The 26,439-nt window shown below is 54.3% G+C and overlaps 1 protein-coding gene and 1 long non-coding RNA gene across 3 annotated transcripts; one reads left to right on the top strand and one right to left on the bottom strand.

Annotated features, from left to right (window-relative positions):
• Positions 1 to 1,578: 1,578 nt before the first annotated feature.
• On the bottom strand, positions 1,579 to 14,807 carry Wdr5 (WD repeat domain 5). 2 transcript variants are annotated; one of them, XM_063244281.1, is made up of 15 exons: positions 14,674 to 14,772; positions 13,109 to 13,197; positions 12,232 to 12,395; positions 11,355 to 11,463; positions 11,017 to 11,090; positions 10,657 to 10,746; positions 10,457 to 10,546; positions 10,243 to 10,326; positions 8,020 to 8,075; positions 6,586 to 6,632; positions 4,784 to 4,859; positions 4,392 to 4,425; positions 4,114 to 4,188; positions 3,636 to 3,723; positions 1,579 to 3,183 (listed from the first exon to the last, which is right to left on the bottom strand). In XM_063244281.1, the coding sequence occupies exons 3-15, from the start codon at positions 12,310 to 12,312 to the stop codon at positions 3,083 to 3,085; spliced, it is 1,005 nt and encodes a 334-aa protein (XP_063100351.1). In that variant the 5' UTR covers positions 12,313 to 12,395; positions 13,109 to 13,197; positions 14,674 to 14,772; the 3' UTR covers positions 1,579 to 3,082. The 2 variants fall into 2 exon arrangements, with proteins under 2 accessions (XP_063100351.1, XP_003473192.1); XM_003473144.5 differs by lacking the exon at positions 13,109 to 13,197 and having other exon boundaries at positions 14,674 to 14,807.
• Positions 14,808 to 14,818: 11 nt separating this feature from the next.
• On the top strand, positions 14,819 to 16,901 carry LOC106028288 (uncharacterized). Its single transcript, XR_001201909.3, has 2 exons — positions 14,819 to 15,155; positions 15,404 to 16,901. It is a non-coding gene; the product is annotated as an uncharacterized LOC106028288 (long non-coding RNA).
• Positions 16,902 to 26,439: the final 9,538 nt, after the last annotated feature.

Genomic DNA, 26,439 nt, shown 5'->3' with positions numbered 1-26,439 from the left:
GAGAAAATGTTTGCCAGCACTACTCAGACAAAGGATTACTATCAAGAACATATAAAGAGCTCAAAAAACTCAGTCCTCTCAGATTTAAAGACCTAGTCCAAAAACGAGCATCTGAGATGAACACACACAATGAAAAATACAAATGGCAAATAAACCCATGAAAAAATGCTCAGCATCACTGGTCATTCAAGAGATGTAAACTAAAACACTAAGATTCCACCTCACCCAAGAATGGCTGTTCTGAAGAAATCAAGCGAGCTCCCCTCCCTGTAAGCGGCTGTGGTGTGGCAGGCTGCAGCCCGTCCAGGGGGAGAACCACCAGCGTCTCCTGAGATCTGCACCACGTTGGAACTTAGCAGGGAAACCAAGAAAGCAGTTCCCCTCCCTGGTTAGCAACAGTGAGCCTACCACCCCATGGATTGAGAGTCAAACATCCCACTTCCCCTGCCCCCTTTAGCAAATGGGAACCAGATATCTGAGCATCTCTTGGGAGGCTGACCATAGCAAATAAAGGGGATTTCCTTTGACCATCTCTTTGAAGGCAAAATATTTTTCGCTACTCTTTGCTTTATTCTGATTAATGGTACTGCTCTACTTAATATTCCATTTTGATAAGTTCTATAATCTGTATTTCATTTTATTTTGCTATCCGTGAAAGAACTATTGTGAAGATAACGAGATATAGTGATACTTATTACTGTTATCCCAGTAACCTGTGAAGTTCTGTACCAATTTCACTACACTGTCTCAATTGGCTTTGTTCTGTCTTGGTCTGTATTTTACTACCTTCAAAATTAAAAAAAAAAAAAAAAAATCAAGCATTAACAAATGCTGGAGGAGCTGTGGGGAAAAAGGAACCACTGTAGAAATCAGTATAAAGAACTCTCAGAAAACCAGGACTAGTGGTCCCATTCTATCTAGCTATTCCCCTTCAGGGTGTCTTCCCCAAAGAATTAAAAACTCCATACCACAGTGATAAATGTGCACCCATGTTTATAGCAGCACAATTTGTAATAGCCAGATCTTGGAAACAACCTAAGTGTCCATCAACTGAGGAACAGATAAAGATGTGGTATTTTTAGAGCATGAAGCACTCCTCAGCCATAAAGGATGAACTGGACTTTTATAGGTAAATGGATGCAACCTAAGCCCGTGCTCTTAGAGAAACAAGACACAACTCATCAGTGTGAGCCAAAATAACACAGGTACATGTGTACGCACATGTATCTAAAAATCAGTGAAGACAGTGATACTGCTGGTTTCTCTGAGCTCACTGAAGAGAAAGATTTGTGCTGGTGTTGTTTGGACAACTGAACGCAGATGTCTTGTGTCCTGGGTGAGTGATTTGGGGATGACAATGCGTAATATATGTACCACTGTTGCCCCAACTGACGTATTTTACAATTTTTACTTTTTCTTTTTTTCTCATAAGTGAATTTCAAGGGGAAAAGTGAGATGTGGCTCACACCTGGATTCCCAGCACCAAGCTCAAGGCCAGCTTCAGCCACAGACTATAAAAGCAAAGCAAAACAAAACATAAGTACAAGTAAGTTTGTACTGTTAAAAACACGTAAACTCTTACGGGACAAAATTACAAGACAATCTTTATTTTGAAAAAGAGATGTGTTTTTACATAAATCTACAACAGAGAGTTCAACTGTAGAAAAAATAAACTATATCCAGGACACGACGGTCCACACAGCAAGCCCCACCTCCCCCAGGGCCCACCTGGATGCCAGCAAGGGCGCTCAGAACGCTGCTGCAGCAGCAGGCGGTGGGGGTGGGGGGTGGGGGTGGAGGTGGGTCACACAGGTGGCACTCGTAGGCCTAGGACCCCACCCTGGGCATCAAGGCCAGATCTGCCTCCTGCTGCCACTACCAATAACAACCCACCTCACCTCCCCGGGGGAAGTGTGCCAGCATCCTCCTAGGAGCCTCCCGGGAAGCCTGCAACGCCCCACTCACTAACACCAGCAACTGGGGCACTCGGGGTAGCTGGGACAGGGACCCGCTGTGGACACCCCCCACGAGCCCCGCTCCTGCTCTTGGCCTTTCTGTCCACCTGAGGTCCCACAGGCAGGGCTCCAGGTCCAAACCTGGCTCCCCAACGTCACAAGCGAGCACCCAGCAGGGCCATGCCCTCTGCAGCAGTGCTCACCGAGGTCTCTACAAGCAGATGGCTGGAACCCCATGCCAACCTCCTTCTGGTTGGGCTCCCAAGAGCACAGCCAGGCAACGGCTGTAAGGCTGGCCGCCACCGTTCCTCAGACCCAATCCCTGAGGAGCCAGCTAGGGGCGGGCTGAGCAGGAGGCCCAGGTGGCAGCGGGTGTCCCCAAGGACACCAGGACAGCAGGAGGCCAAGCCTTGTGGGCACCATTCCCTCCCATACTAGTCCCTGAGCCTGGCCTAGGATGCAGGTGACAGTGCCACCCACAGGCCCAGCAGCCCACCCAAGATGCTCAGCCCTGAGAGCCTGGCCTTCCATGGAAAATAGGACCCGGCTGGCTGCGCCTTCAGGGTGCCCTGGCCCACCCACCTGCCAGGCGGGCGACAAGCCAGGCGGAGACCAGCTCCCGTCAGAATGCAGGGCCAGGAGTTAGTACAAAATCCCACCTTTTATTACAGTTTGTGCAGCTGTGTGAACACCAGTGACCAGGGGGACATGGCCTGTGGTCACCACGCGTCAGCATGCGGCCCAACTCCTGCTACAAAGGACTGGACACGGAAGTGACCTCACTACGCGGTGTGTTCCAAAAGACGAGAGTGCATGCCAGGCGCCGCAGCTCGGGGAAGAAGACCCACCAGGCCTGGTGCAATCCGCACTGGGTAGGAAAATACAAAAATGTACAGAACGGGTACTGGGAAAGACAACCCATGATAAATCGAACTTCTCTCTCTTGTAATAAAAAATTAAAAACTTTTGCCTCTGAGCAAATGAACTGGGAACGCCTCCCTGGGCGGCACACAGCTGGCAGGGAGCGTCCGGGCAGTGCCGCGTCCTGGGCGCTGCCCCGACCTCGGGGCCGGCCTGCACCTTGCCCTGCCTCTTGCCACCGGTGGGCTGGACAGTCCCGGCTGAGGTCAGCAGTCACTCTTCCACAGCTTGATGGTCTTGTCGTTCTCTAGGGCGGCTGAGGCAATGATGTTCTCCGTGGGGTGGCAGGCCGTAGAGATCACCACATCTGCAAGTGGAGTGGTCAGGGCCTCCTCGGCCACAGCCTGGCCCTGGCCACACCCCACACAGGCCCATGGCAGGTCCTCAAGGAGCCAAGGACAGTGGCAGGGCCCCCGTGCCTGTCTGCCAGCCCTCCATGCCCTGTCCACGCTGTTGGGGCTGCCAGGTGCAGACACACACCGTGAACTTCAGGCCTCTGCTAAGGCCCAAGTGGCTCATGCCAGCCTGGAGCTGGCCACCCCGCGAGGCAGCTGACCCTGTGCCACAGGGTGGGCAACCCATGAGGGAGCACAGCACACCTGGCCACCCAGGACCCCAGCACCATCCCAGCACATAGGCAGGCAGGGCATCAGCAGCACAGGTGAGGGGCCCAAGAGAGGAAGGAGGATGGGACAGGGGCACCTGGCAACCCCCAGCCTGGCCTTAGGAGGCATCCCCAGGTCACGATGCACAGCCCACCTGTGTGGCCCTGCAGCTTCTGGACAATCTCCTTGGTCTGCAGGTTCCAGATGTACACCAGGTTGTCCTCAGAGCCAGACACGATCCACTGTCACCACGACAGGGGAAATGCAGGTCAGTGGACCCGACCCGCTCTCACCAGCTCCAGGGGTGGCTGTGCTTGGGGAACCCTGGGGGCCTCCAGGTGGTAGCTGTCCCAGGGGCACACCCTGATCTCCTGGGTCACTCGCATTTCACCCTGTGTCACTACCTACTCTATCCCCGTCCAGGTCCACTTGCCGGACGGTGGCACAGTTGGGGAAAGGGCCTATGGACAGTGGCCTCAGAGGGGACAGGAGCCCCAGCCGCCCCCACCTCAGCCAACCCACAGGAGGATGCGGGGCCCACCAGCAGACAGCCAACACCCCCAGGCCCTGCGCTTCTCCGCCTGCCCCCCAGTGCACAGGACCTCAGCACTCTGCAGCAGAGCCGCCCTTACCTTCCCGCCAGTCACCGAGAAATTGGCAAATATGCAATACTTCTCGTTCTTATGGCCCGTGTAGGTCTTCAGGCACTGGAAAGCAAGTGACAGACAGGCTGTCACCTGGGAGCTCTGCATCCTGAGCATTATCTTCCAGCCAGGACCCACGCTCCACTCGCCTACAACCAGCTCAGCAAGGCTCCTGACCCCTCCCAAGGCCACCCCACACCCAATGATGGGTCCTCCAAACCGGCACCCGAAGGCCAGGCCAGGCCAGGCCGGTGCGCTGGGCTCACCTTGCCCTTGCTGTAGTCCCACAGCTTCAGTGTACTGCAAGATAAGATGGGTTGAGGCCGCCCGCCTCGAGACCCTCAGACCCCGAGTGCGGGAGTAGGCAGCAGGAACAGGCCGCAGGCCCTCCAACCTGCGGTTCAAGGCCAAGCTCGGCGGGGACCCCGCTCAGACCCCAGGAAAACAGCCCCTGACCCCAGAGGGGCTGGCGGGAGGGTGCCGATCATGCATGCAGCAGGAACGGCCCCCAGGGCAGAGATGAATGCCCCAGGGCGGGGAGGCGGGGTTCCCTGGCCCGTACCTAAAGCACAAGAAAAGCTCCAGGTGCCCAAGTCAGGGCTGGCCGCACCCCGAGTGCCCAGGGCAGGCCTGGAGAGGCCCCCGGCTCTGTGCTTACTTGTCCAGCGTGGCCGCCAGGATGTATTTGCCATTGGGAGAGAACTTGACGAAGGACACGGGCGGGTTGTCATCATCTGTGTGGGAAATCCCAGGCTGTGAGCCACTGGGGGCAAGCCAGCTCCCACCACCGAGTCACCGTGCAGGACCACTTCGTGACGTTGCTGCCACCGGTAACACCGCCACCACCACCCCCAAGCCCAGGCCGGTGTGCGTGCCCTTGGTGCCATCGAGCCCCCTTAGATGCCAGGGCCTCCAGTGAGGAGCCTCCCGGGGACAGTGACTGCCACCCACGCAGGATATCTGCGAATCCTCCAGTGGCTGAGGACCCATCCTGCACAGGGCAGTGGCCTCCGGTGACAGACACCTCTTCTGGCGCCCTGGCTCTAAGTGCATCCACGGCCCTAGGCCTGGACAGCCACCTGGCCCCAGCCAAGGAGGCACTGCTGTACCCTTCCACGCGGGGGCCTCGCACACCGCCGGGCCCCGCGTGCCCCTATACACGCATTACCACGGCCTCGCCGGCTTGGGCTGGTCACACACACTGGAAAGGCACATAAGATGATTATTACGAGGGCTGCTGCAGTCCACCTCTGCCCCACCCTGCACCCTGCACTGGGCGCACTCGAACCCCACCTGACACCCACACTGGCTGGCAGCAGATCTAGGTGCCAAGCAACCCAATGTCAAAAATCCTGCAGAAATCAAAGCATGGTTCCTGGCATGGCGGTGGGGCACACGTCTATAACCCCAGCATGTGGAGGCTGAGGCAGGAGGATGGCTGTGAGCTTGAGGCTACATGACGAAGTCAAGCCCAGCTTGAACTCTACAGCAAGGCCCTGTCCAACCCACTCTACAGATGCTGCAGAAATGAGACCAACTCCGGAGCTCAGAAAAGGAAAACGCAAATTCTTCAGAGGCGCTGCTTGGCCATGGTGAATAGACAGCCAGGGAGGTCACCTGGCCACAACCACCACCCCGCCCTCAGGGAGGCCTCCCCACTCCCCCAAATTGTGGTTCCATACAGCCCCCGCTTCGGGCACACACACTGCAGAGATGATTGGGGGGACTGTGCTGGGAGCTGTGCAAAGACCCATCAACCACATGCAGGACCAGAAGCCACGCAGGGCTGGAGGCCCTGAGCAGGCTCGCTGACCACTCAAATGTGCCTACAGGCCAGCTGGGCCACACGTGTCACTAACATAGGCGATGGCCCCTCACTCACAACACCCATGGAGGACACAGCCCCAGGGAACAACACTGGCAAGAGGGCCCTAAGGTTAGCCACTGCCCCAGGGTGGCTGCCCACTGTGGCCTGGAAAGGAGACACCAGGACACACAGCTCACGCCATACAGGGGCTCACTGCTGGGCTATGGAGAGAAGCCCTCCCAGCCCTGCAACACCTCACCTGGTGGCTTCCTTCCCTGCCACCTGGCAGGTACCCACGGCTGCCACCACTATCATGCAGGCACGATGTTCCCCAGAAGTGGGGAAGCAGCCTCCCACCTGTGCTTCAGAGCATCACCTTCCGAGCCACTGCCCCCACTTCGAGCTCCCAGGCCTAGGTGCCTGCTCCCAGCAGTACCCGTAGGCATCTGGAGAAGAGCACTTTGGACAGCACAGGCCGAGGACCCCATGGCCCCAAGAGCTCCAGGGAGGAGTGAGGTGCCTGGGGTCAGGAAGGACACATCCACAGAGGCAGGGGTCACCCAGAAAGGTGCAGGACAGGCGCACAGCGAATAGCGCGGGACATCGCAGCAGAGGCCAAGAAGTGGTCCACGGCACCCACAGGGCATGCTCACCAATGAGTGTCTTCAGGCACTGTCCTGACGCCGTGTCCCAGATGCGGCTGGAAAGGATCGTGGAAATGTGAGGAAGCAACTCACAAGTGGCCGAGGCCAGGACCCGCCCCACCCTCCATGGATGCTGCTTCCACACCATCCCAGCCCGGCTTGGGGCTGCCTGGCCAGCAGGAAGCCTGCAGCGGAGGCCGGATCAACAGTCCCCACTCCAAGGGGACAGGCCACGATGTGAGCCCCTTCCGGTCTCTCACTCCCATGTCTCTGCCGTACACGGCCCTGGCCTGCCACGTCCCTGTGGTGGCCCTGGCTCAACACATAGGAGACTTTCCCATGGCAGCCCTGCTCTCTCACCTTAGCCACAGTCCTCCCACCCCAGGCCACCCAGGGCTGCTCCAATAGCTGCTCCAACAGGCCTCTCCCACGTGACTGCCACACCTCCTCCTAGCTGCTGGAGCTCCCCAGGCTGAGCCAGGCCAGGCACCAACGTGGGCGGTGGGAGCTGCATCAGGGTGCTGCCACTGAACTCGGACAGGGACACTGACCACCACCTGAACCCATGGCCACCCGTCCTAAACCCTGCAGAGGTCCACATCCCTTCCACAGACACAAGGTTCCCACACTGGCCTTCTCCAACCTGCCTTATGGAAATGCCCTATTTTTCCAATTTATTCCATTCCATCTCGAGGCTCTGAAAGCATCCTAGAGCCGCTGCATCCCGCACATGCTCACTAACACTGGGGGCCCAGGGGACCAGCGGCCAGATCCAATGCCACATGCTCTCTGGGGAAAGCGCTCCAACCCCGAGCTGCAGTCCCGCACTCCTTGTTTTGAGATTGCATCTTACTACACTGCCTAGACACACCTGGCCATGACTCTCCTGCCTCAGCCTCCAAGGCAGCGAGGTTCATAAACATGAGCCACGACACCCAAGTGCTTTTTAAATCTGGGGGACAGCAGCCCATTCGGGATTTCTCCTGTCTCTCCAAAGCCATTCTATTCCCTATCCACATCCCCAATGAATTCTCCCGTTCTTAACCTCAGCAGTACCCCAGAATTCATTCTTCAACTCCTGAGCGCTGGCCCCATCCAACCGACTGTCCTCCCTATAGACTGTACCTCAACTCCTATCCCACCTCATCCTGGAGTCCTCTGGGCCCAAGTGTCCCCACAGTCCCTAAATCGCCGTGTCACAACCCCCACCAGATCTCCCCAGGACCCCGAAACTCAAGCACACAGGCCTTGCTTTCCCCTCCACACCCTGCCCAGGGCAGTGCGGGCCACCGCACACGCACACATGCGCACACACGTCCACACACACGTGCCCACGCACGCACACATACACACACCAGCCCTGTAGCCCCAGCCCAGTCCTAGACCACACATCGGAAAGCTTCTGTGGCCAGGGCTGGCCCTACAGAAAAGATGTGCACTCACCAGAGGCCATCATAGCTACTGGAAACTATCAAGGATCCATCACGATTAAAATGAACCTAGGAATGAGAGTGGAGAGCGAAGAGAAACTTACTTCCCGGGGCTCAGCGTGCCCTGAACACCAAGTAGCACGCGTGTCCACTATATGCCCTGCTTTTCAAACCTGCTCCCTTCCTGGTGGCTGCCAGACCCCAGGAGTGAGACAGGTCAGATGGTAGCCTGTTTCCTGAGACGTATGGCCTATGACCGGAGTCCCAGTGTGGAAGACCATGACTGCTAGTGAGCCAGTGGCTTCCAGCTCTGCCATCGGCCCGCAGTGAGGTCAGCTCAGTGGGCCCAGGGGTAAACCCAGAGCTGCACCCCTCAGTCACTATTCCAAGACAGGCATTCTCGAACTGTCCCATGAGGGTGAGTGTCACCAAGTCACCTGTGCTCCAGCCGATCTGGGGACACTGATCCCCTTGGGTCTTGGAGAAGGGGACCTAATCCACCTAGCCCTGGTACAGCTCAGCCAGGGAAGGTGAGGGAAGAGGGAACAAGCTCTCTCCTAACTGAGCTTCCCCAAATCTTCCTGCCTTATTCTTTCTCCCAAAAGCGAATCTCCTGCAGAAAGCAATGAAACGCCAGGAACTAAAGTTGCACATGCACCTCTGTGTGACCCAGGACAGGGCTTTTCACAATGTCCCCTGGCTTCACACTATAGGGAAACCTTAGGGAGAGGGTGAAGCCTCGAGGGAGCCCCAGGGACTCTTCACCAAGGGGCCACGCTGCCTGTTCCCATCCCAGGTGTACTGTGAGGCAGTGACCTTGGGTTCTACCCCAGAGGTGCCAGCGGACAGGATGAGCACAGGGACAGGGATCAGACGGCACAGAACTCCCACAGCTTCTGGAGCAGCCAGATCCACACACAGCTCGCCTCGGCCCCTGGGCTGCAACAGTTCCTGTTCCTGGACTGTGTTCGGGGTCTAAGAAGGTGCTTCCCAACAAACAACAGGGCCACAGCACATCCGTTGTCTCCATGGTCCTGCTGAGCCCCAGCACACCTCAGCTAGCATCTCAACACAAGACACTTATCAAGACGGCTGCTTTTTTAGGGGAGGGGCAAGGGGCTGGAGACCAAACCCAAAAACACTGAGCTGCATTCCCAGCCTCACCCTTTTTTTTTTTTTTTCCCTTTTTATCGGTACCGGGGATCGAACTCACGACAGCCTGCTTGCAAGGCAGGCGCTTACGCCACTGAGCTAAATCCCCAGCCCCCCAGCCTCACCTTTTAAAACAAGGTCTCAGTCGCTAAGCTGCCCAGGCTGAGCTCAAACTTGCCATCCTCCTGCCTCACCCAGCTTTCTCCTTGCCTCAGGCTGTACCAGAGACCTTCTACTCAACCCTGCCTGTGATAGATGCCCGAGAGGCTGGTAGCCAATGTGGATGGCCACAAATGCAAAGATGGAGAGGCAAGTGCTCGGGTCTCCTCCTCTGCCAGGAAGCAGCTCTTCAGGATGCCTGTTGGCCACCCTTCATCTCAGGAGATGCACAGCTGTCCCCAGCCATGGTGCTACCTGCTGCATAGGTCCCACTGTCCGCTCAGTGTACTCTGACCCTCCTGACAGCCAGCTCCACCCTGTGACCACATGGCCCTGGAGGGCATGGTGGCATAAAGTCAGACTGGGCTAATGCTCTCCCATGTGAATGATACCTCCACCCGAGGACCCTTGCCACTAGGGGTGGCTTCAGGCCAGTGAGGCCACATACAGGCTGTGTTACCCATCCGACCACCATATGGTCTTGGGCTTTCTTCAGCTGGAGAAGCTTAAACTCCTGTGCCACCAGGCCCAGGAAAGGCAGAGGTACCCCATGACCCTCCTCTCCAGGAATCATAGCCGGGGTCACAGAACCATGCCCCTTGGATGTGGGGCACTAGGGATTGAACCCAGGGCCTTGTGATGCCAGCACTGCTCTGCCACTAGGTTCCACCTGGCCCCAGGCCACCTGAATTGACAGAACATGTGAGGTTGCTGTGGACCCTGGGGTGCTGACAAGAAGTGGGCTGGGGAGCATCTGTTCTCTAAGGCCTGTGCCCCACCTGGCTCAACCCTGTCCCGGCTCCTCACAGCCACCTCCACTGAAACCCCCTCACTGGGATCACAATGTGCCTCACAGCAGAGCCACTTGGCCTCCCCATGGCTGCCCCAGGCTCTGGTCACCCGGACACACAGGCTGGGGACTCACAGCAGAGACGGGGTCGGAGTGTGCGGGCAGGGTCTTGAGGCACTTCCCCGTCTTGACGTCCCAGATCCTCACGCTCTCATCAAACTGGAGACAGCAGAGGAGATTAGGATGGCACCCAAGGAACATCGAGGATGGCGCCCCTGAGCCCTGGCCTGCTGCGCCGGAAACACAAGCCACCAGCTCTGGCACCCAATGGAGAGGGCAGCGCACTTACAGACCCTGAGACGATGAGGTTGGACTGCGGGTTGAAGTTGCAGCAGAAGACATAGTTGCTGTGCCCCTTCAGTGTTTTCAGACACTTGCCCTGCAACAGCAGTGTTAGATCACATGAGGCTGGGGTCACCGCACACTTGGTGGCCTCCTAGTGACTGGCCACCGCCAGTGACCCTTCCGGGGAGAGACCATGCCACTTACAGAGCTCACATCCCATATCTTCAGGGTTTTGTCATCCGAAGCAGAAACAAGGAGGTTGGAGTCCGATGACCAGGCCACATCCGATATTCCCTTGGAAAGGAAAATGTGCCACTAGGATCTCTAGACAAAGGCCCAAAGCCAGACCGTGCAGCAAAGCCCTCAGGAAGCCCTCTGGCTAGTGACTGCCATCTGGAAGGCATGCACAGGCCCAGAGCAAACCACCACTTTTGGTGGCTCTGCCAGGCAGATGCTCACCTGTGGTGGCCCACAGAAGGGTATGCACGAAAAACACAAAGGCAAACCACCACCCTGACCACACAAGCAGCCCACCAAGCTCACGGTAGCACAGGGGACACCTACCAGTTTGTGCCCCGATATAGTCTTCTCAAACTTCCCATCATACGCACCCCAGATTTTAATGAGTTTATCAGCAGCTGAAAGAGATGAAGAGGAACCAAGGCTCAGCACACAACCTGGGCTGCCTCCACTCCCAAGCCCTGGTCACTAGGTGGCTTGGGAAGCCTTTGATGACATGGCCATAGGGGGAGGGGCTGGCCCTCCCCTTCGAAGTGGCAAGAGGCACAATTTCAACAACAGTGGCTCCTCAGTTCCACAGAGGGATGCATGGTACAAGCTGTGTCAGGGAGTAACCCCCCTCCCCCAGTCCTCCCAACCCCGCCACCGAGCCCGCTACACACATGAGCTAGCCAGCCACTCCCCATTCGGGCTGAACTTCACGGAGGACACTGCTTTTGTGTGGCCGGCCAGAGTGAACTTCAGAGCGTAGTTGGGTTTAACAGGTGTTGGCTGTTAGAGAGAGGAGTCAGCTGAACCCAGCCCAAAGCAAGCAACCCTCTGCGTCCACTCCCCCATCCCCAAAGTTCAATTCCTGCCCTAGATGCCACTGTCTGATGTGACAGCCAATTACCAAGCCCAAGCCTCCTGTCTCCCCCAACCCAGCAAGGCAGCACCAACTCTGAATGAGACACCCCAGGCCCAACAAGCCCCCATGTAGCACCTGCTGCCACCACCACACTGCGAGGAGGGGGTGCAGAACTGCTGAGGGGCCATGCTTCCTGTGGCCTAGGGAGGGACAGGTAGACCTGCCAAGGACCAAACCATGGGGCCAGGTTGTGGTGCATTAGTCTGAGATGTTTTCTGGGTCCTCCAGGCTTTTACATTCAGGACTAAGAATCTGGATTTTGCTTTTTTGTAGCACAGGGGATCAAAGACAGAGGTGCTCCACCACTGAGCTCCACTCCCAGGCCCTTTACTTTTTTTTTTGTTTTGAAACAGAACACAGTATTGTTAAGTTGCTCAGGCTGACCTTGAACTTGTAATTCTCTCAGATAGCTAGGATTACAGGCATAAACCACCACACTCAACTAGGAATCTGCTTCTGACAAGGGTCCTTCACTCTGGGGTAAGGATTTGGGAACCCAAAAGGTGGCCTGTAACAGGCACACATTACATTACGACTGGCAGCCTGCTGACCGAGTCTGGGTCACATCCCCAAGAACCTTTAAAGCCTACTTGCCCCCGAGGGTCCCCAGAGACCTAGGCAAGGGCGCGAACCTTGCTCTGTGTGGCCGAGGAAGAGGGGGTGGGCTGTGCCCTTGCGGCCTCTGTCTCCGGCTTTTTCTCTTCCGTGGCCATGACACTGAAGCCCACAGGACGGAAGCCACGGATCAGGTTCACAGTGGAGGGGCTGCCTGCTGGTCAAACCCTGTCGTGGAGACCTGGAAATAAACCATGGTTTAAGAAACTGGTTTCCAGGCTCAGGGGAAGAGTGTTAGCCCCACACCATGAAACCCTGGGTTCCATCCCCTGCACCAAAAAAAGAGGAAAAAAAAAAAGCGCCAATTTCCAAAAAAAAAAGGGAGAAAGAAGGAAAACACATGACCAGCACACTGAGCCCTGCGGCAAGTCAGGGAACCTAATATCCCCCCAACTCCAGGCTAAGAGATCTCTTCTTGCACCCTTCAGTGTGGAAAGAGCTCACCCTCAAGAGGGCTTCCTGTCTACCTGATGTCTGCAGGAATGGAGTGCACAGGATAGGCAAACAGGATGCAAACTGACACTGAAAACCCCAAAGGCTTCCCGAAAGAAAGCAACAACCAGACGACAGGGAGAATGAGCTTCGGGGTACAGATGCTTGAGACCTGGTCCAAACCCTAAAATGTACCTAAGGGATGGGACCTCATAATAACCCGTCACAGGTGGCATTTGCTGGTACCCCACAAGCCAAGATGTGTGGCTGTCTCCCCAGGCTCCCAAGGCCCTCAGAGGTCTCCAGCACACCCTCATAAGCCTGTCTCAGAAGCAAACCACGCAATCTTGGCCTCCAGAATCCCCCTACCCTTCCTCTGCAGCCACAGCCTAAAACACAGGCAGCCCTAAACTTGTAAACAAGACTCACACTGCAGAAGAGGGGAGGCATGGCAGCGCATACCTGTACTCCTAGCACTTGGGAGGCTGAGGCATGAGTATCTTGAGTTCAAGACCAGTGTGAATTATACAGTGAGACCCTGTCTCACAAAACTAAAAAGAAAAGAAAAAGAGGGAGGACTACAGTTCGATCCAGTCTTGCTTAATGAAGTACAGCTCAAAACATGCACAGCCAGCAACTGCTTCATCTATCCCAGCATCGGACCCCATTACCTAATGCCTAAAAAACCCCACAGGTGTCTCCGTTGGCTAGAAAGCAAGCAGAGCCACTGACATGTGTCTGCTTATGCCACTAGTCCCAGAAACCCCAAAGCCAGCTCTGCCCCTAACCTAATAGGTTTGTGTGCAGTACATTCCCACTTGCAGCTTAGAGCTGAAATCTTGCAAAGCTTCCCAGAGCAAATGCAGGCCACTGGGAAAGCTCTCAAAGCCTTCAGCCTGGAGGGGAGAGAGCATAACACCCACTGCCTGGGTTCACAGCGATTCCAGCCCAAGGATGGATGTGCTCGCTGCACCTGGCACCCAGGGACAGCCTTGGGGGTGGGCAGATCCCAGAGTTCTCCGGGGACAAAGCTCTAGTCCACACAACCTGCCTGTGGCAATGAAACCTCAAGGGCATCTTTTCTTTTGGGAGCTGGACAGGCAGCAGGTGATAGCTGAGGAAACCCACAGGTGCCATGGCCTACTCAGCAAAACACCTGGACAATAAGTGCTTTGGGGCCTAGTGTTTAAGAGGTGACCCAGCAGGCTTAAGTGGCTGTCTGGCCTAGAACAGGGCTCACCTGGAGCGGGGTGGTGGCTCTTCCAAGACAAGGGCTGCCCTCAAGTAGACACCACGTGGGTGATCTTAAGCCCCCCAACTTTTAATACATTAGCATGTGAAAAAAATCTGGTTCCTACAGTCCGTGTTGGTGTCTGGGACTAAGCGTCTCTCCGGAAGGCGCCAGTGTTTGGGCTGCAACAGCTGGCGGGGAACCGGGAAGCACCTCGGTGCCTGGGGCCTTAGGAAGAAGCGGAGAGAAGGTGGCGTGCAGCTGACTCCACAGCCCGCCGGGCGAGTCGCCTCTCATCCCACTGCGCCTGACCATGCAAGCCTGGCAGCTACCCCTCGCCATGCACCCCTGGGCTTCCTGGGCTCCGCCAGAGCCTGCGGACACAGCGTTTCAAGCAAGCACCCGGACACCCCTGCCCGACGGGCGCTTTGCCTCGGTCCGCTGTCTGCTTGCCGAGCTGCCTGTCCAGGGGCCGACAAGGCACCGCCTGGCCAAGGCTTGGAGCTGGGTCGGCGTGCGCCCCGGGAGGGCAACCTGGGACCCTAGGCGAGGGGGGCCGAGCAAGACCGGCACCCAGAGGGCCTGGGATCCCGGGGAAAGTAGGCCCGCGCCGACCGGCTCTTGTCACCCGCGGCGGCAGGCGGTGGTGAGGGCGGGCGCGGGCGGCCACGAGGGGCGTCGGAAAACAGCCGCGGCCGGCAGTGCGGGCCCGAGGCCACGGACACGTGCGGTAGCCACAGTCCCCGGTCTGCTCGCGCCGCCGACGCCGCCCGCTCGGCCTCAGCTTTCCGCTTACCTGCCGGGCGCTCGGGAGTCGCGTCCGCCGCCGCCTGGGCGCGAGAGCTGACGAGAGGGACGCGGCAGAGGAGGCGCGGGAGGCGGGCGGCGGCGCGCGTGCGCGAGGGGCGGGGCGGTGTCGGGGGCGGGGCGACGGGCTGCGGCGAGGGCCAGAAAACCACGGCCGGCCAAATGCCTTAAAGGGGTAACCCGTCGCGCGCGTTTTCTGCAGGAAAGAGTCCGCCCAAGTTTGGTGGGTGTGGGCTGTTGTCTTGCGCATGCAGGAACAGGCTGCTGTGTCGCTCTCTTGCTCATAGCTGGAGCATGCGGCGCTCCCCATTGTCCCTGGCATGCCGATACAGGAGAGGGGGGAGACACAGATGCAGACAGCCCAGAGGGACGTACTGTCCCCTCCGTGAGCCCGGCCCCCTGGGGTCCACTGCAGACTCTGAACCAGCAGAAGCAAAGCCCTCTGCTCGGGGTCCAGGAGTTGCTGCCCAGGTACAGGGCCCGGCAAAGGCGGGAAAGGTGGGCACTGCTGGATGGGGAAAGCTGTGGGGCTGCCTGGAGGGCGGAAGCGAAAGACAGGCCTGTGTGAAAAGAAAGCAATGTAACGTGACACTCCGATAACCAGACACCGCCAGCCTCCGTCTGGCACAGTGTAATCGTCCCTCGGTTAGGTTGCTCCAGATGCCTGAGGTCAAAGGGTGAGTGTGACCAGAGTTCGCCTTCCTGCCACAATCTTGCAGGGATCCTGGTTCCAAATGACCTCTGGCTCCATCTTGGAACGTCATGCCAGATTCTCTTCAGCTCGTCGCCACTCTGTAATCGCAGCACTTGTGGAGGCTCAGGAGGAGCGAAATCTTGAGCACAGCCGGGGCAAATTAACCACTGTGAGACCCTGTCGCAAAAGAACTGCATTATGAAGTTCTGTGGATGGAGTTCAAGGAGGAGAGGCTCTGGTTCAATTCAGAACAGTGGGGAGGGGAATAACTTTACTTTCACAATATTAACAGCAGTCACTTGATTCTGGAGACTTCTCTTTCCTGGGGTCCACCCTGCCCTCCTCTTCTGGGAAAGGAACACTCTGAGAGGTGGGCACAGGGGCATGAGGAGGACTGGGAGCCAGGCCTTCTGCACCCTCTCTCTCCGCTGCCCCACTTCTGCTATGTGTGTCAAATCTTAAGACCTTGGAAGTCTCCCTAGCCTGTGCACTCCCACAGCTCCAACCCAGGGTTGTGGGGAGAACAACCCACAGTCTTATATTTCCAATGAAAAGTAGCAATGCCAGGACCCTGGGTACATAAAGGCAGGAGCATTTGATTTTGAGACACATCTCACTTTTCTTTTTTTTTTTTTGTACCAAGAATCAAACTCAGGACCTTGTGCTTGCCAGGCAGGCACTTATGCTACTGAGCTAAATCCCCAACAAGGAGGGCATTTGAAAGGGAGACACCCCTGGAGTTTGAGGTGTGCAGTTGCCTTGCTACAGGAGCAACAAGATGGGCAGTGGTGTCGAGCCACACACACACACACACACACACACACACACACTCACAGAGTTCTATATAGATCTCTGTGCCCGGAGGCTTGATACCTTGGGGCCAGGTGCCCTGGAGCTTGAGGCAGGAACCTCAGAAAAGAGAGGGAGCCAGCACCAGATAAAGGATACAGCATCTCTACTTCTGCACCTAGGTGCCTAGACCAGAAACAGAACCCACCAGGGCAAACCTCTACTGCCTCCCAGATGCTATTCAGACTCATTGGCTTCTCCATTCCTTCCCCAAGACCCACCTCCATCCTGACCTTTCCAAACCTGACCAGACAGAATGTCTAAAGATCCAGTTCTTTTTTTTTTTTTTTTTCTTCGTTTTTATCGGTACCAGGGATCGAACTCACAACTGCCTGCAAGGCAAGCGCTTATGCCGCTGAGCTAAGTCCCCAGCCCCTAAAGATCCAGTTCTAAAACCAGGTGTGGTGGTACATCCCTGTAATCCCAGCACTTAGAAGGCTGAGACAGGAGGAACCTTTTGAGTTAAAGACTGACCTGGGCTACAAAGTGAGCTCAAGTTCAGCCTGAACTGCATACCAAGACCCTGTTTCAAAAAGACAACATAAAATAAAATAAAGATCTGGGCAGAGATTTAGCTGAGTGGCATAAGCACCTGCCTGGCAAGCACCAGGCCATGAGTTCAATCCCTAGTGCCTAAATAAATAAATAAATAAATATTCCGGTCTGACTTGCCACTTCTGGTTGAGACTCAGAGTCCATTGAAGTTCGAATCTATATTTAGAGCCCGCCTTCCCCTCCAGCACAGTACCACCTCCCTCACTGGACACCCCAGGTTCCAGTCCTCAGCAGTCCTTCAGGCCCAGAAGGATCTAGGTCCTGACCCCAGGACCCTGAGGTTCCAGACTTGCTCTCCAACCTCCCAGAGCCTCCTAGGAAAAGTGCTCCAACTTCAGAGGCATCTTCACAATCCACCCTGAGCTGTGGCACAGCCCTGATGCCAAAGATTGCCCCTGGCTGGAGCCACCCAGATGGTGCTGGTTTCAGAAAACGTACAGGAAGAAACAGAAGAGAGTAGGAATGGTGGAAGACAGGAACACAGGGTGGAGATCTAGTGTTTCCAGATATTAACTGTGGTTTGGCCACCAGGAGCCAATTGGTAAATGAAACTGTTCCCATGAAAAAACAATGTTACAAATGTAATATCTGCAGAAAGTTTCTTTAGACCTCTTCTCAAGACTGTCACCTTGCCCCTGGTGAGTGTGGGTCCTTGCTTCAGTTATAATGGAAATCAAAACAGGCATTTGTGAATTTATCAAAAGAGAAGTTTTAATTGGAAAGTAAGAGAAAATGAAGAGGGGCACACAGCTCTGACAAAGATCAAGCTGGACCCCAAAAAGGAAAGGAAGAGAGAAAAAGGGCTTTGATTTAAGAAATGTTGGGGCACAGGTCAGACAAGGGTGTCTGGCTAGCCCCTGTTCCTGAAGAAAAGGGACTGGGTTCTGGAGGAGGCCCCAGTGTCTGGGGGTGCTGTGGCGACCTGGGGTCCAGTTGATCACTGCTTCAGGCCTGACTTCCTAGCACTGGAGAAACCCTAACTCAAGGAGCATTTCAGTTCCCAAGAATTGATGGTCACTGGTGTAGGAGAGTGGGCTCAGTCACCTGGGGCTCTGCTGGAGTCCAAGATGACCCTAGCTTTAGGCCAGTGGAGACGCCTGGATGTAGCTAACTGTCCCCATCGGTCTCTCATCCCAGTGCCTTCCCGACCCCAGTACTGGGGGTTGAACCTAGGGCCTTCACACTGAGCTACATCCTTGTGCTTTTTTATTTCTCTAATTTTTTTTGTGTGTGTGTGTCTTTTTATCGGTACTGGGGATCAAACTCACTACTGCCTGCTTCCAAGGCAGACTCTTATGTCGCTGAACTAAATCCCCAGCCCTATTTCTCTAATTTTAAAACAGGATCTCTGACAGGTGTGGTGGCACAAGCTTATAATTCCAGAAGGCTGAGGCAGAAAGATCGCCATAAGTTTAAGGCCAGTTTGGGCTACATAATGTGTTCAAGACCAGCATGAACCTGTCACAAAAACAAATAAGCAACAACAACAAGAACAGGATCTCACTAAAGCATCAAATTGACCAAACCAGGCTTGAACTTGCAAGCCTGCCTCAGCCTCAGCCTCCCAGATTGCTGGGATTTCAGGTTTGTGCCATCACAAGTGGCCCTTATTATCACCCTTTGCAATGAGGAACCAAGGGCTTGGAGAGGTTGAGACACAGCCTGGGGCCCCAATGAATGTCACAACCTTCAGGGTCAGGACTGGTTCCAAGCAGAACCTGCCATGGCACCCACAGTGACACTGGGGGACACTTATCAGGCAGGTAGCTGCTCGCTGGGGCCGAAGTATCTGGGTCTTCAGAAGACAGCATCTTGGTGTGTGCAGGTGCGGGGCAGGGCTGAAGTTCTGAGTGGCACCCCCTTGCAGGACTTAAAGCTCCTGGAAAGTGCATTTACATCTAGCAGTGATATTTCCTCAGCCATAGCAGAGGCTTGCTCGACGTGCAGAGGCTGTGCCAGGTGGAGGAGGGGAATCCAGGCTGGGAAAGCTGTGGTGCCCGCCACCGGCACCAGCTCCATGGGGAGCCAGCATTCCAGAAGGCACAGCACCGTGAGGTCCCTCAGCCCCTGAGGAAGGAGCATAGGGTGTCATCGGGGGACCTGGAGTGCCCAAGGGCTCCAGCAGCTTTCACCAGCTTTCCAGATTGGACACCCTGTGGCCACTCAGCCACCCTGCCAGGAGCTGGGGACACCACCATAAGACCTTGGCTCCCTCCTGGCCAGGCAGGTAGAGCCTTGTGTGACTCCTGTCGCCAAGGCAGCTAGTTTGGAAGTCTCACAGTTCTGTCACCCAGACTGTGGGCCACTCTCTCCTGTTCCTAGCACCTCCCTGTACAATCAGGACAGGCTGCATGTCACTATATCTTGGGGCCAGGAGCTTTTCAGCTGATAGTTTCATCCTGTCCCAAGTTGGGGATTCACAGGATATCACTAGATGGAGTCCCAGAAGTTCCCTTCAACTGAGGAAATGGGGCTTGGCATAGTGGTGCACACTCAGGAGGCTGAGGCAGGAGAATCTCAAGTTGAGAGGATCACCTTGCCAGGACAACTCGGTGAGACACTGTTTCAAACATTTAAAAAAATATGACAGGAATGGGGCTATACCTCTGTGCAAGGCTGCAAGGTGCTGGCTTCAATCCCCAGTTTAGGAGGCAGGGCGAGATGGATAGGAAATAGCAAGCCTCTCCCCACCACCACACACACAGCATAGGTTTATGACCTCTCATCAGAGAACAGCATTCTGGGAGGTGTCCGTGCCAGGCCTGGCTGACTCATTAGAAGTGAAAAGGAAGAGAGCACAAAGGAGGGAGCACAGCTGGGGGACCTGTGGGGCCCAGCTCTGCTGAGGAGGATTTGATTGGGCCCTTTACACACTGCTCTAATCCCAGCACTCAGGAGGCTGAAGCAGGAGAACCACTGTGAGTTCAAGGCCTACCTGAACTACATAGTGAGGCCCTGACTCCCAAAACAAAAAAGAACAAGACCTGACTTTTTGGACTGAATGAGGTAGGTCAGAGTCTGCGGGGGCCATTATGTCAGTTCTGTTTTTCCAGGAAGCTCCCAAAGATGTCCTTCCAAGAAGGGACAATGTTCTTAAAGGCCAATTTGGCCTTCCCTGGGAGGGCTTCCTCCTGCAGGGCAGCTTCAGCTTCTTGCAGAGCCGGTGCTGGTGCTGGGACTGAGCTGCCTGTAGGATCAGGGCAAGGCCGGACGCTTCCGACTACTCCTTGGTAGCTGGATGTCGCTGTAGGTTTCTTTTTTTTTTTTTTTTTCTTTTAATTAGTTTGTTCAGCAGATTTACATCTTGATAATTTGGTAATTTTCTTTTTTTTTTTTTTTTTTTTTTGTCTTTTTCATTTTTATCGGTACCAGGGATCGAACTCATGACTGCCTGCTAGCAAGGCAGGCGCTTATGCCACTGAGCTAAATCCCCAGGCCCCCCCCCCTTTTTTTTCTTGGTGCTTGGAATCTAATTCAGGACCTGGTGCTTGTGAGGCAGGTACTTATCGCACTAAGCTAAATCCCCAGGCCCTGATGTAGGTTTCTTATCTTGCCATCCTCCATCTTTAAAGGGATGAAGTCATGTTGCTTCAGAACTTGTGAACATTGTTTGCCAGGTTTTGGATAGCTGCCCCCTCAAGATTGGCAGCCTCTGTGCCAGCTTACAGAGGGCACTGGACAGTGCCAGACCAAGGCCAAGCTTTGTTCTGCTCTTCGAGGCCACTGGGCATCTGCAGGCCCAAGAGAAGAATCACTGGATACTTTTTTTTTAAACACAAAACCAGCTACTAAGCACCCACTGCCTCAGGAGAAGACACAAATGGTGCTTTTAAGGAGTCCCAAGTTAAGGGCCCAGGAGCTGTTCAGCCCCTGGCGCCCTGGTGCTGTCCAGCTGGGTTAGGCCCAGGTGTGTAGAAAGCGCTACCTCAGCCCCTTTCCATGTCCTCTGCTCTGTTTCTGTGAAGAGATTGGACAGAAAGCACCACCCCACCCCACCTCCACCCCCAAAACCTCAACTTCAAGTCTCTTCCAAGCCTCCCGCACTCTCAACACATGTCTAGTGGGGCCACCTTTGTCTCTGCTACAACTCTTAGGCTCTTTCCTGCCCCCTGCCTCAGTTTCCCTTCTTTATGCCTCCCTCCAATCCCCCTACCACTACCACCTCAAATTGTGCACATCTACATTGATTCCAACTCAGCTGGCCTGGCATCCCACCCTCACTCTCAGGGCAGAAAGTCCTTGCCCCTGGTAGCCCCAGTCCCATGGAAATTCAGAAAACTGGTCACCTGGTCAGGCATGGTGGTTCACTCCTATAATCCCAGCACTCAGGAGGCTGAGGCAGGAGGATTGCTGCAAGTTTGAGACCAGACTGGGCTACAGAGTGAGCTCAAAGCCAGCCTGAACTGCATAGCAAGACCCTGTCTCAAAAAGACCAAGAAACAAGGAAAGAAGGAAGGAAGGAAGGAAAGGAAAGAAAGAAGGAAGGGAGGAAAGAAAGAAAGAAAAAGAAAACTCATCTCCTGAGCCCTCTTCCCACCCCCACCCCCACCCTGCCTCTGGGCACCCCCCATCCTGCCAGCACCCAGGTCTGCTCACTCCTCTGCCCCCACAGCAGGGACTTGAACCAACGCTAGCACCTGCAGCAGGACATGGGGTACTACAGCTGAGACCCACCAGAGGAACACGCCAGTGGCTGTGTGGCGACATCCTTCTGGATTTAGACCCAGGCCAGCCTTGCTGGGAAGTCCCCAGACTACTTCTGTCCCGCCCTCCCTCTGGCCAGCTGCAGGCCTGTGTCCTGGACGGGCTGCTCTGCCTCCAGGGGGGGCTGGGAGCTCAGCCTTGGCTCCCCCCGCCCCCCGGAAGCTGGCAGGGCAGGGGAATTGGGGACTGAGGGGCCCCAGCCGGGGGGCGGGTCCCCGGCAGGAATCCCAGGAATGCGGCCTCGCTTCCAAGGTCTGGCCGCACCTGGCGGCAGCCAGAGGCTCCAGGCCCGGCGCTGGCTGGGATCCTCCGGTTATGGGGCCCGAAAAGACCTGGGAGGAGCTCCCAGGCTAAGGGCACTTTTCTAAAGCTTTAGATTCTGGGGCGGAGTGGTTACAGGGGCATTTTTTAGAGAAATATAAACGGGCTGCTAATAGTTCACCAGCGCCCGCCCTTCGCAGAAACTTTCCGTTCAGCTACTGAGCTAAAACCACCAGAGCTGTCCAGCTGAGCCCCAGCTTCAGGCGTCGCAAGCTTGAGGATGTCTTGTCTTTCCTTAAACTTTACATCCTCCTGCTTCAGCGTCCGAGCTGCACGACCACACACCAGCCCTTGCCTGAGGGCTTTGAATGATCCCCTTCAACGCCAAACAGAAGGGAAGGGTCTTCGGATTGTTTTGCTTTGCCTTATTTGAGACAGGCTCTTGCTGCTTATCCCAAGCTGGCCTGGAATTCACAGCCTCAGTTCTGCTGAATGCTGCGATCACGGGCATTTGGCACCACTCCAACATCTTTTTTTTAAATTTTTTTATTTTTGTATCGGGAATTGAACTCAGGACCGTGCCACTGAGCTATATCCCCAACCATCCCTGCATCTTCTGATTGTCATGGATAATAAAAATGGGACTCCAAGAGTCCCATTTCTTACTCTGGCTCTCGGGGTGAGATACAGCAGGCTGGGGATGCAGCCTGCTTTGGAGGCTCCTTGGCCAGACTCAGTCTGCTGCTGGCCAGTCCCCACCAGCCCTGGCTCCATCCTGAGTGCTCACAGGGCCTGGGCAGGAATGTGGAGGAGGAGGCTGCCCAGGCCTCCTGCCTGTCATCTGGGGCGTCTCTGTCATGGCAGCTGTCTCCCCAGTGGGCAGGCAGAGTGGCCACTCTCCCACACCCCACCCAGTGGTGGTCAAGCCTCTCCAACCTGTGGCATAGGGTTCCCATGGTAAGGTGCCATGTGGGTTGTGGAGGATCCTAAATAGTTCTTTTTTTTTTTTTTTTTATCAGTACTGGGGATCGAACTCACGACCACCTGCTTGCAAGGCAGATCCTGGATAGTTTTAAGCCTGACACGGATTCCCTCAGGGTCAAGGGGTCTTGAGTGACGGCTGTCAGGGCTCAGCAGGGAGTCCAAAACGTGGGGGAGGTTTAGGACTAGAAACCATCTTCCCTAGAAGTGAAATAAAAATTTCCCCCCACCATAGGATCACACAGGTTCCTCCTGATGCAGTGTCTTGCTGTGTGGGATGGTGCCCTGGCCACCACCACAAGCCCTTCAGGGCTGCCCCTTCAGTGCAGGCCGTAGTGGTCAAGGGACACTCAAGAGCAGCTGCAAGGTGACCCAGCTGCTCTGGCCAGCCTGGCACGGTGTCTGTACTGCTTGAGGATAGGTGCAGAGGCTGCCTGTCCACCTATCCATCCAACCCGTACCAGTTTGGTCCTCCTGTCCCCCTTGGGTCCCTCAGCCCTCATCTCTACAGTCAGATGGCCTGTAGTGCAGGGTCCAGATCTGTCCCAAGTGTGACTGTGGACAGCCCTGGGCTCCACACATCCTGCCTGCACTCAGCTCCCAGCCTCAGGGAGTAAAGGGCACAGAGCCCGACTCCTGATTCCTGCAAGCTTAGGAACCAAGACTCCTGTTTCGGGCTTTCTGGGCTCCAGAATATTCCACTGCATGGGGTGAAGCAGGGGATTTAACCACTTTCTTGCAAAGGCCATTTGGGTCACATTTGTTCTTGGTGATCAAGAAGAAATCACATAGCCGGGCATGGTGGCACATGCCTGTAATCCCAGCACTTGGGAGACTGAGGCAGGGGGATTGTTGTAGTTCCAGGCCAGCCTGGGCTACTTAGCAAGACCCTACCTTAAAAAAAAAAAAAAAAAAAAAAAAAAAATGGTTTTTTTGAGAAACCTCTACAAACTGTGAGCCAAATAAACCTCTCTTCCTGTAGCTGTGGGTATCCTGTATTTTGCCTCCACAACAAGAAAAGTAACTAAGATGTGTGGCAATTACTATTACTTTCTTTTTCTTTTCGTTTGTCTTTGTGAGACATAGTCTTTCTATGCAGTTCAGGCCGGCCTTGAGTTCACTTTGGTCTGGAATTTGCAAAGATCCTCCTGCCTCAGCCTCCCAAGTGCTGGGATGACAGGTGTGTGCCACTATGCCCAGCTAATCACTTTATAATATAATGTCATATCAGCTCACCTAGCATGACCAAGGAGACTTACCCCTGAGATGCAAGGAGGGTCCAACATCTTCATATCTACCAATGTGATGCCCACTTCCACGAAAGGGAAGCAGCACCCCAGTGATCACCTTAGCACAGAAAAAGCACCTAGTACAGTCCAACCTTCTTTCTGGATAAAAACACCCAACGATTTAGGTATAGAAGAAAATTCCCTCAGTAAAGTAGAAGCTATCCAGAGAAACCTGTAGCTACTTCGATGGAAAACTGAAAAACTTTTCTCTGAATATTAGGAGATGCGGGTGCACATTCTCACTGCTCATGCCGTACAGGGTCCCAGAGGCACCAGCAAGGCCCTCGGACCACAAAATAAACAGACAGGCAACAAAGTTGGAAAGGAAATAAAGTCGTCTGTTTCAAATGGCATGACTCTATGGAAACAAACTTAGCTGGGTGTGGAAGTGCATACCTGAGATCCTAGCACTAGGGAGGCTGAGGCAGGAGGATTGTTGTGAGTTTAAGACCAGCTTGGGCTACAAAGTGAGTTCAAGGCCAGCTCAAACTGCATAGCGAGACCGTGTTTAAAAAAAAAAAAAAAAAGATGTTCATTACAAGTGCATATATAGAAGCATCAAAAGCAATAAAATACTTAGAAATAAATTTAACCAAGGAGATGAAAATGCATTTATACACAGAAAACTACAAAGTGTTGGCAAGAGCCATCAAAGGAAGGTAAATAAGCATAAAAGACATGCTATGTTTAAAGACCAGAAGAACAAATATTGTCGAAATGTCTCCTCTACCCAAAGTGATCTGGAGCTCCAACACGGTCCTTTGTTCATTTGTTTGATCCTACACAGGTCCTCTGTGGAGTTCAGGCTGGCCTTGAACTTTGGTGATCCTCCTGCCTCAGCCTCCTGAGTGCTGGGATTACAGGTGTGCACCACCACACCTGGTTCAACACAATCCTTATCAAAATTCCCATGACAAAAGCAACAATGAGTGACCTGTGCTAGCACGGGCCAGACTGTCTCAGAGTCTGCAGTTCAAATGCCGGTTCGTATTTGTCCTGCGTCTTCACACTGTTCTTTGAGATTCTGTTGAGATCTTCACTGAGCCAACTGTGAGTGTCATAGGACAGTGTGTAGATTTGTAGCCTTGAAGAGAGAAGTCAGCACCTTCCAAGAATCAGCCATGCTGGGACTCAGAGGAGCCCACAAGGAAGCCAACTAGCCAGCCTTCCCAGTGAGCTGAGCAAGCCTGGGGCTCAGGAAGAGAAATCTGATAGCGCCTCCTGTAAGCCTGCCTACCTTTGGGTTTGGAGGACAGGTGGAGTTGATAGCAACTGAGGTGCAAACAGCGACTGAATGCTTGTATTATTTGGTGGACTTTGCAGGCCTGGGGCTGGTGGTCTGGACATCTCTTGGGAGGATGACAGTGTGCAATACTGCAAATATGGGGGGTTTCCTTCTGTCTTATTTTTGAGGTCCAGTATTGTTCTTACTGTTTTATTTTGTTCTGATTGTTTTGCTTTATTCAATGTTCTGTTTTAGATGGTTTTGTTCTGTTTTGATTTGATATTGCTATATCTGACGGAATGGGCAACTATTGTGAAGATAACGAGGTATACTATAGTGACCATTATTTCTTGCCTATTATCCTGCTTTGAAGTTCTGTACCAATTTCACTGCTTTGGTTTGACTGGCTTTATTCTGTTTTGTTTTGTTGGATTTATTATCTTTTAAATTAAAAAAATAGGGCCGGGGATTTAGCTCAGCTGCATAAATAAGCACCTGCCTGGTAAGCATGAGGTTGAGTTCAATCCCTGGTACCAAAAATAAAAAAATTTTTTTTAAAATAGATTTTTTTTTTGGGTCTTTTTCATTTTTATCAGTACCAGGGATCAAACTCACGACTGCCTGCTTGCAAGGCAGGCGCTTATGCCGCTGAGCTAAATCCCCAGCCCCCCAAAATAGATTTTTAACCTTCACAATTCTGACTTAAAAGTTTTGTTGCTTGGGGGAGGTACTGATAAAATTGTACAAAGTCACTATTGGAGTCTGAATTAAAACTTCTGAATCCTGGTTTTCAGTTATTAAAAATAGTTCCAATGGCATTCTTCACATAAATAGGAAAAAATATCAGAAATCCATGTAGAACCCCCAAAGGCCGAGCCTGGGCAATCTTTGGAACAAAGCTGGAAGCATTGCTGTCCTGACTCTAGCACAGGTGTCTGCTTGTCCCCCGTGTGTCCCTGGATGAGAAATCACATGTCATGGTGGGAAAGCTGGGTGAGGAGGAGGCTACAGGCAACTCCCTCTGCTGCAGCTTTTCAGTGAGTACACAATTATTTCCCAGATAAAAGCTCTTGTGATTTGAGCCAGTGTCTTGCTATGCAGTCCAGGCTGGCCTCGAACTCGCAGTGACTCTGGGGCCTCAGCCTCCCGAGAGTGCTGGGATCGCAGGCGTGTGCCACCACTGCTGTGTGACATTCT

Source organism: Cavia porcellus, unplaced genomic scaffold (genome assembly GCF_034190915.1).
Source record: "Cavia porcellus strain 051 isolate PalLab524CR breed Dunkin Hartley unplaced genomic scaffold, mCavPor4.1 scaffold_49, whole genome shotgun sequence".
NCBI lineage: Eukaryota > Metazoa > Chordata > Mammalia > Rodentia > Caviidae > Cavia > Cavia porcellus.
Note: the sequence above shows the minus strand (reverse complement) of the source record. Positions and strands in the feature narration are given on the sequence as shown.

What these genes read in the sequence shown, in the direction of transcription:
- Wdr5 (XM_003473144.5), bottom strand. Translation starts at nt 12,312, where the DNA reads ATGGCCACGGAAGAGAAAAAGCCGGAGACAGAGGCCGCAAGGGCACAG. An exon ending in ACTCCGACCCCGTCTCTGCT is followed by an intron (nt 8,076 to 10,242) that starts GTGAGTCCCCAG and finishes TCTCATTCCTAG; the next exon opens with GTTCATTTTAATCGTGATGG. An exon ending in GTGCCTGAAGACACTCATTG is followed by an intron (nt 4,860 to 6,585) that starts GTGAGCATGCCC and finishes TTTCCCACACAG; the next exon opens with ATGATGACAACCCGCCCGTG.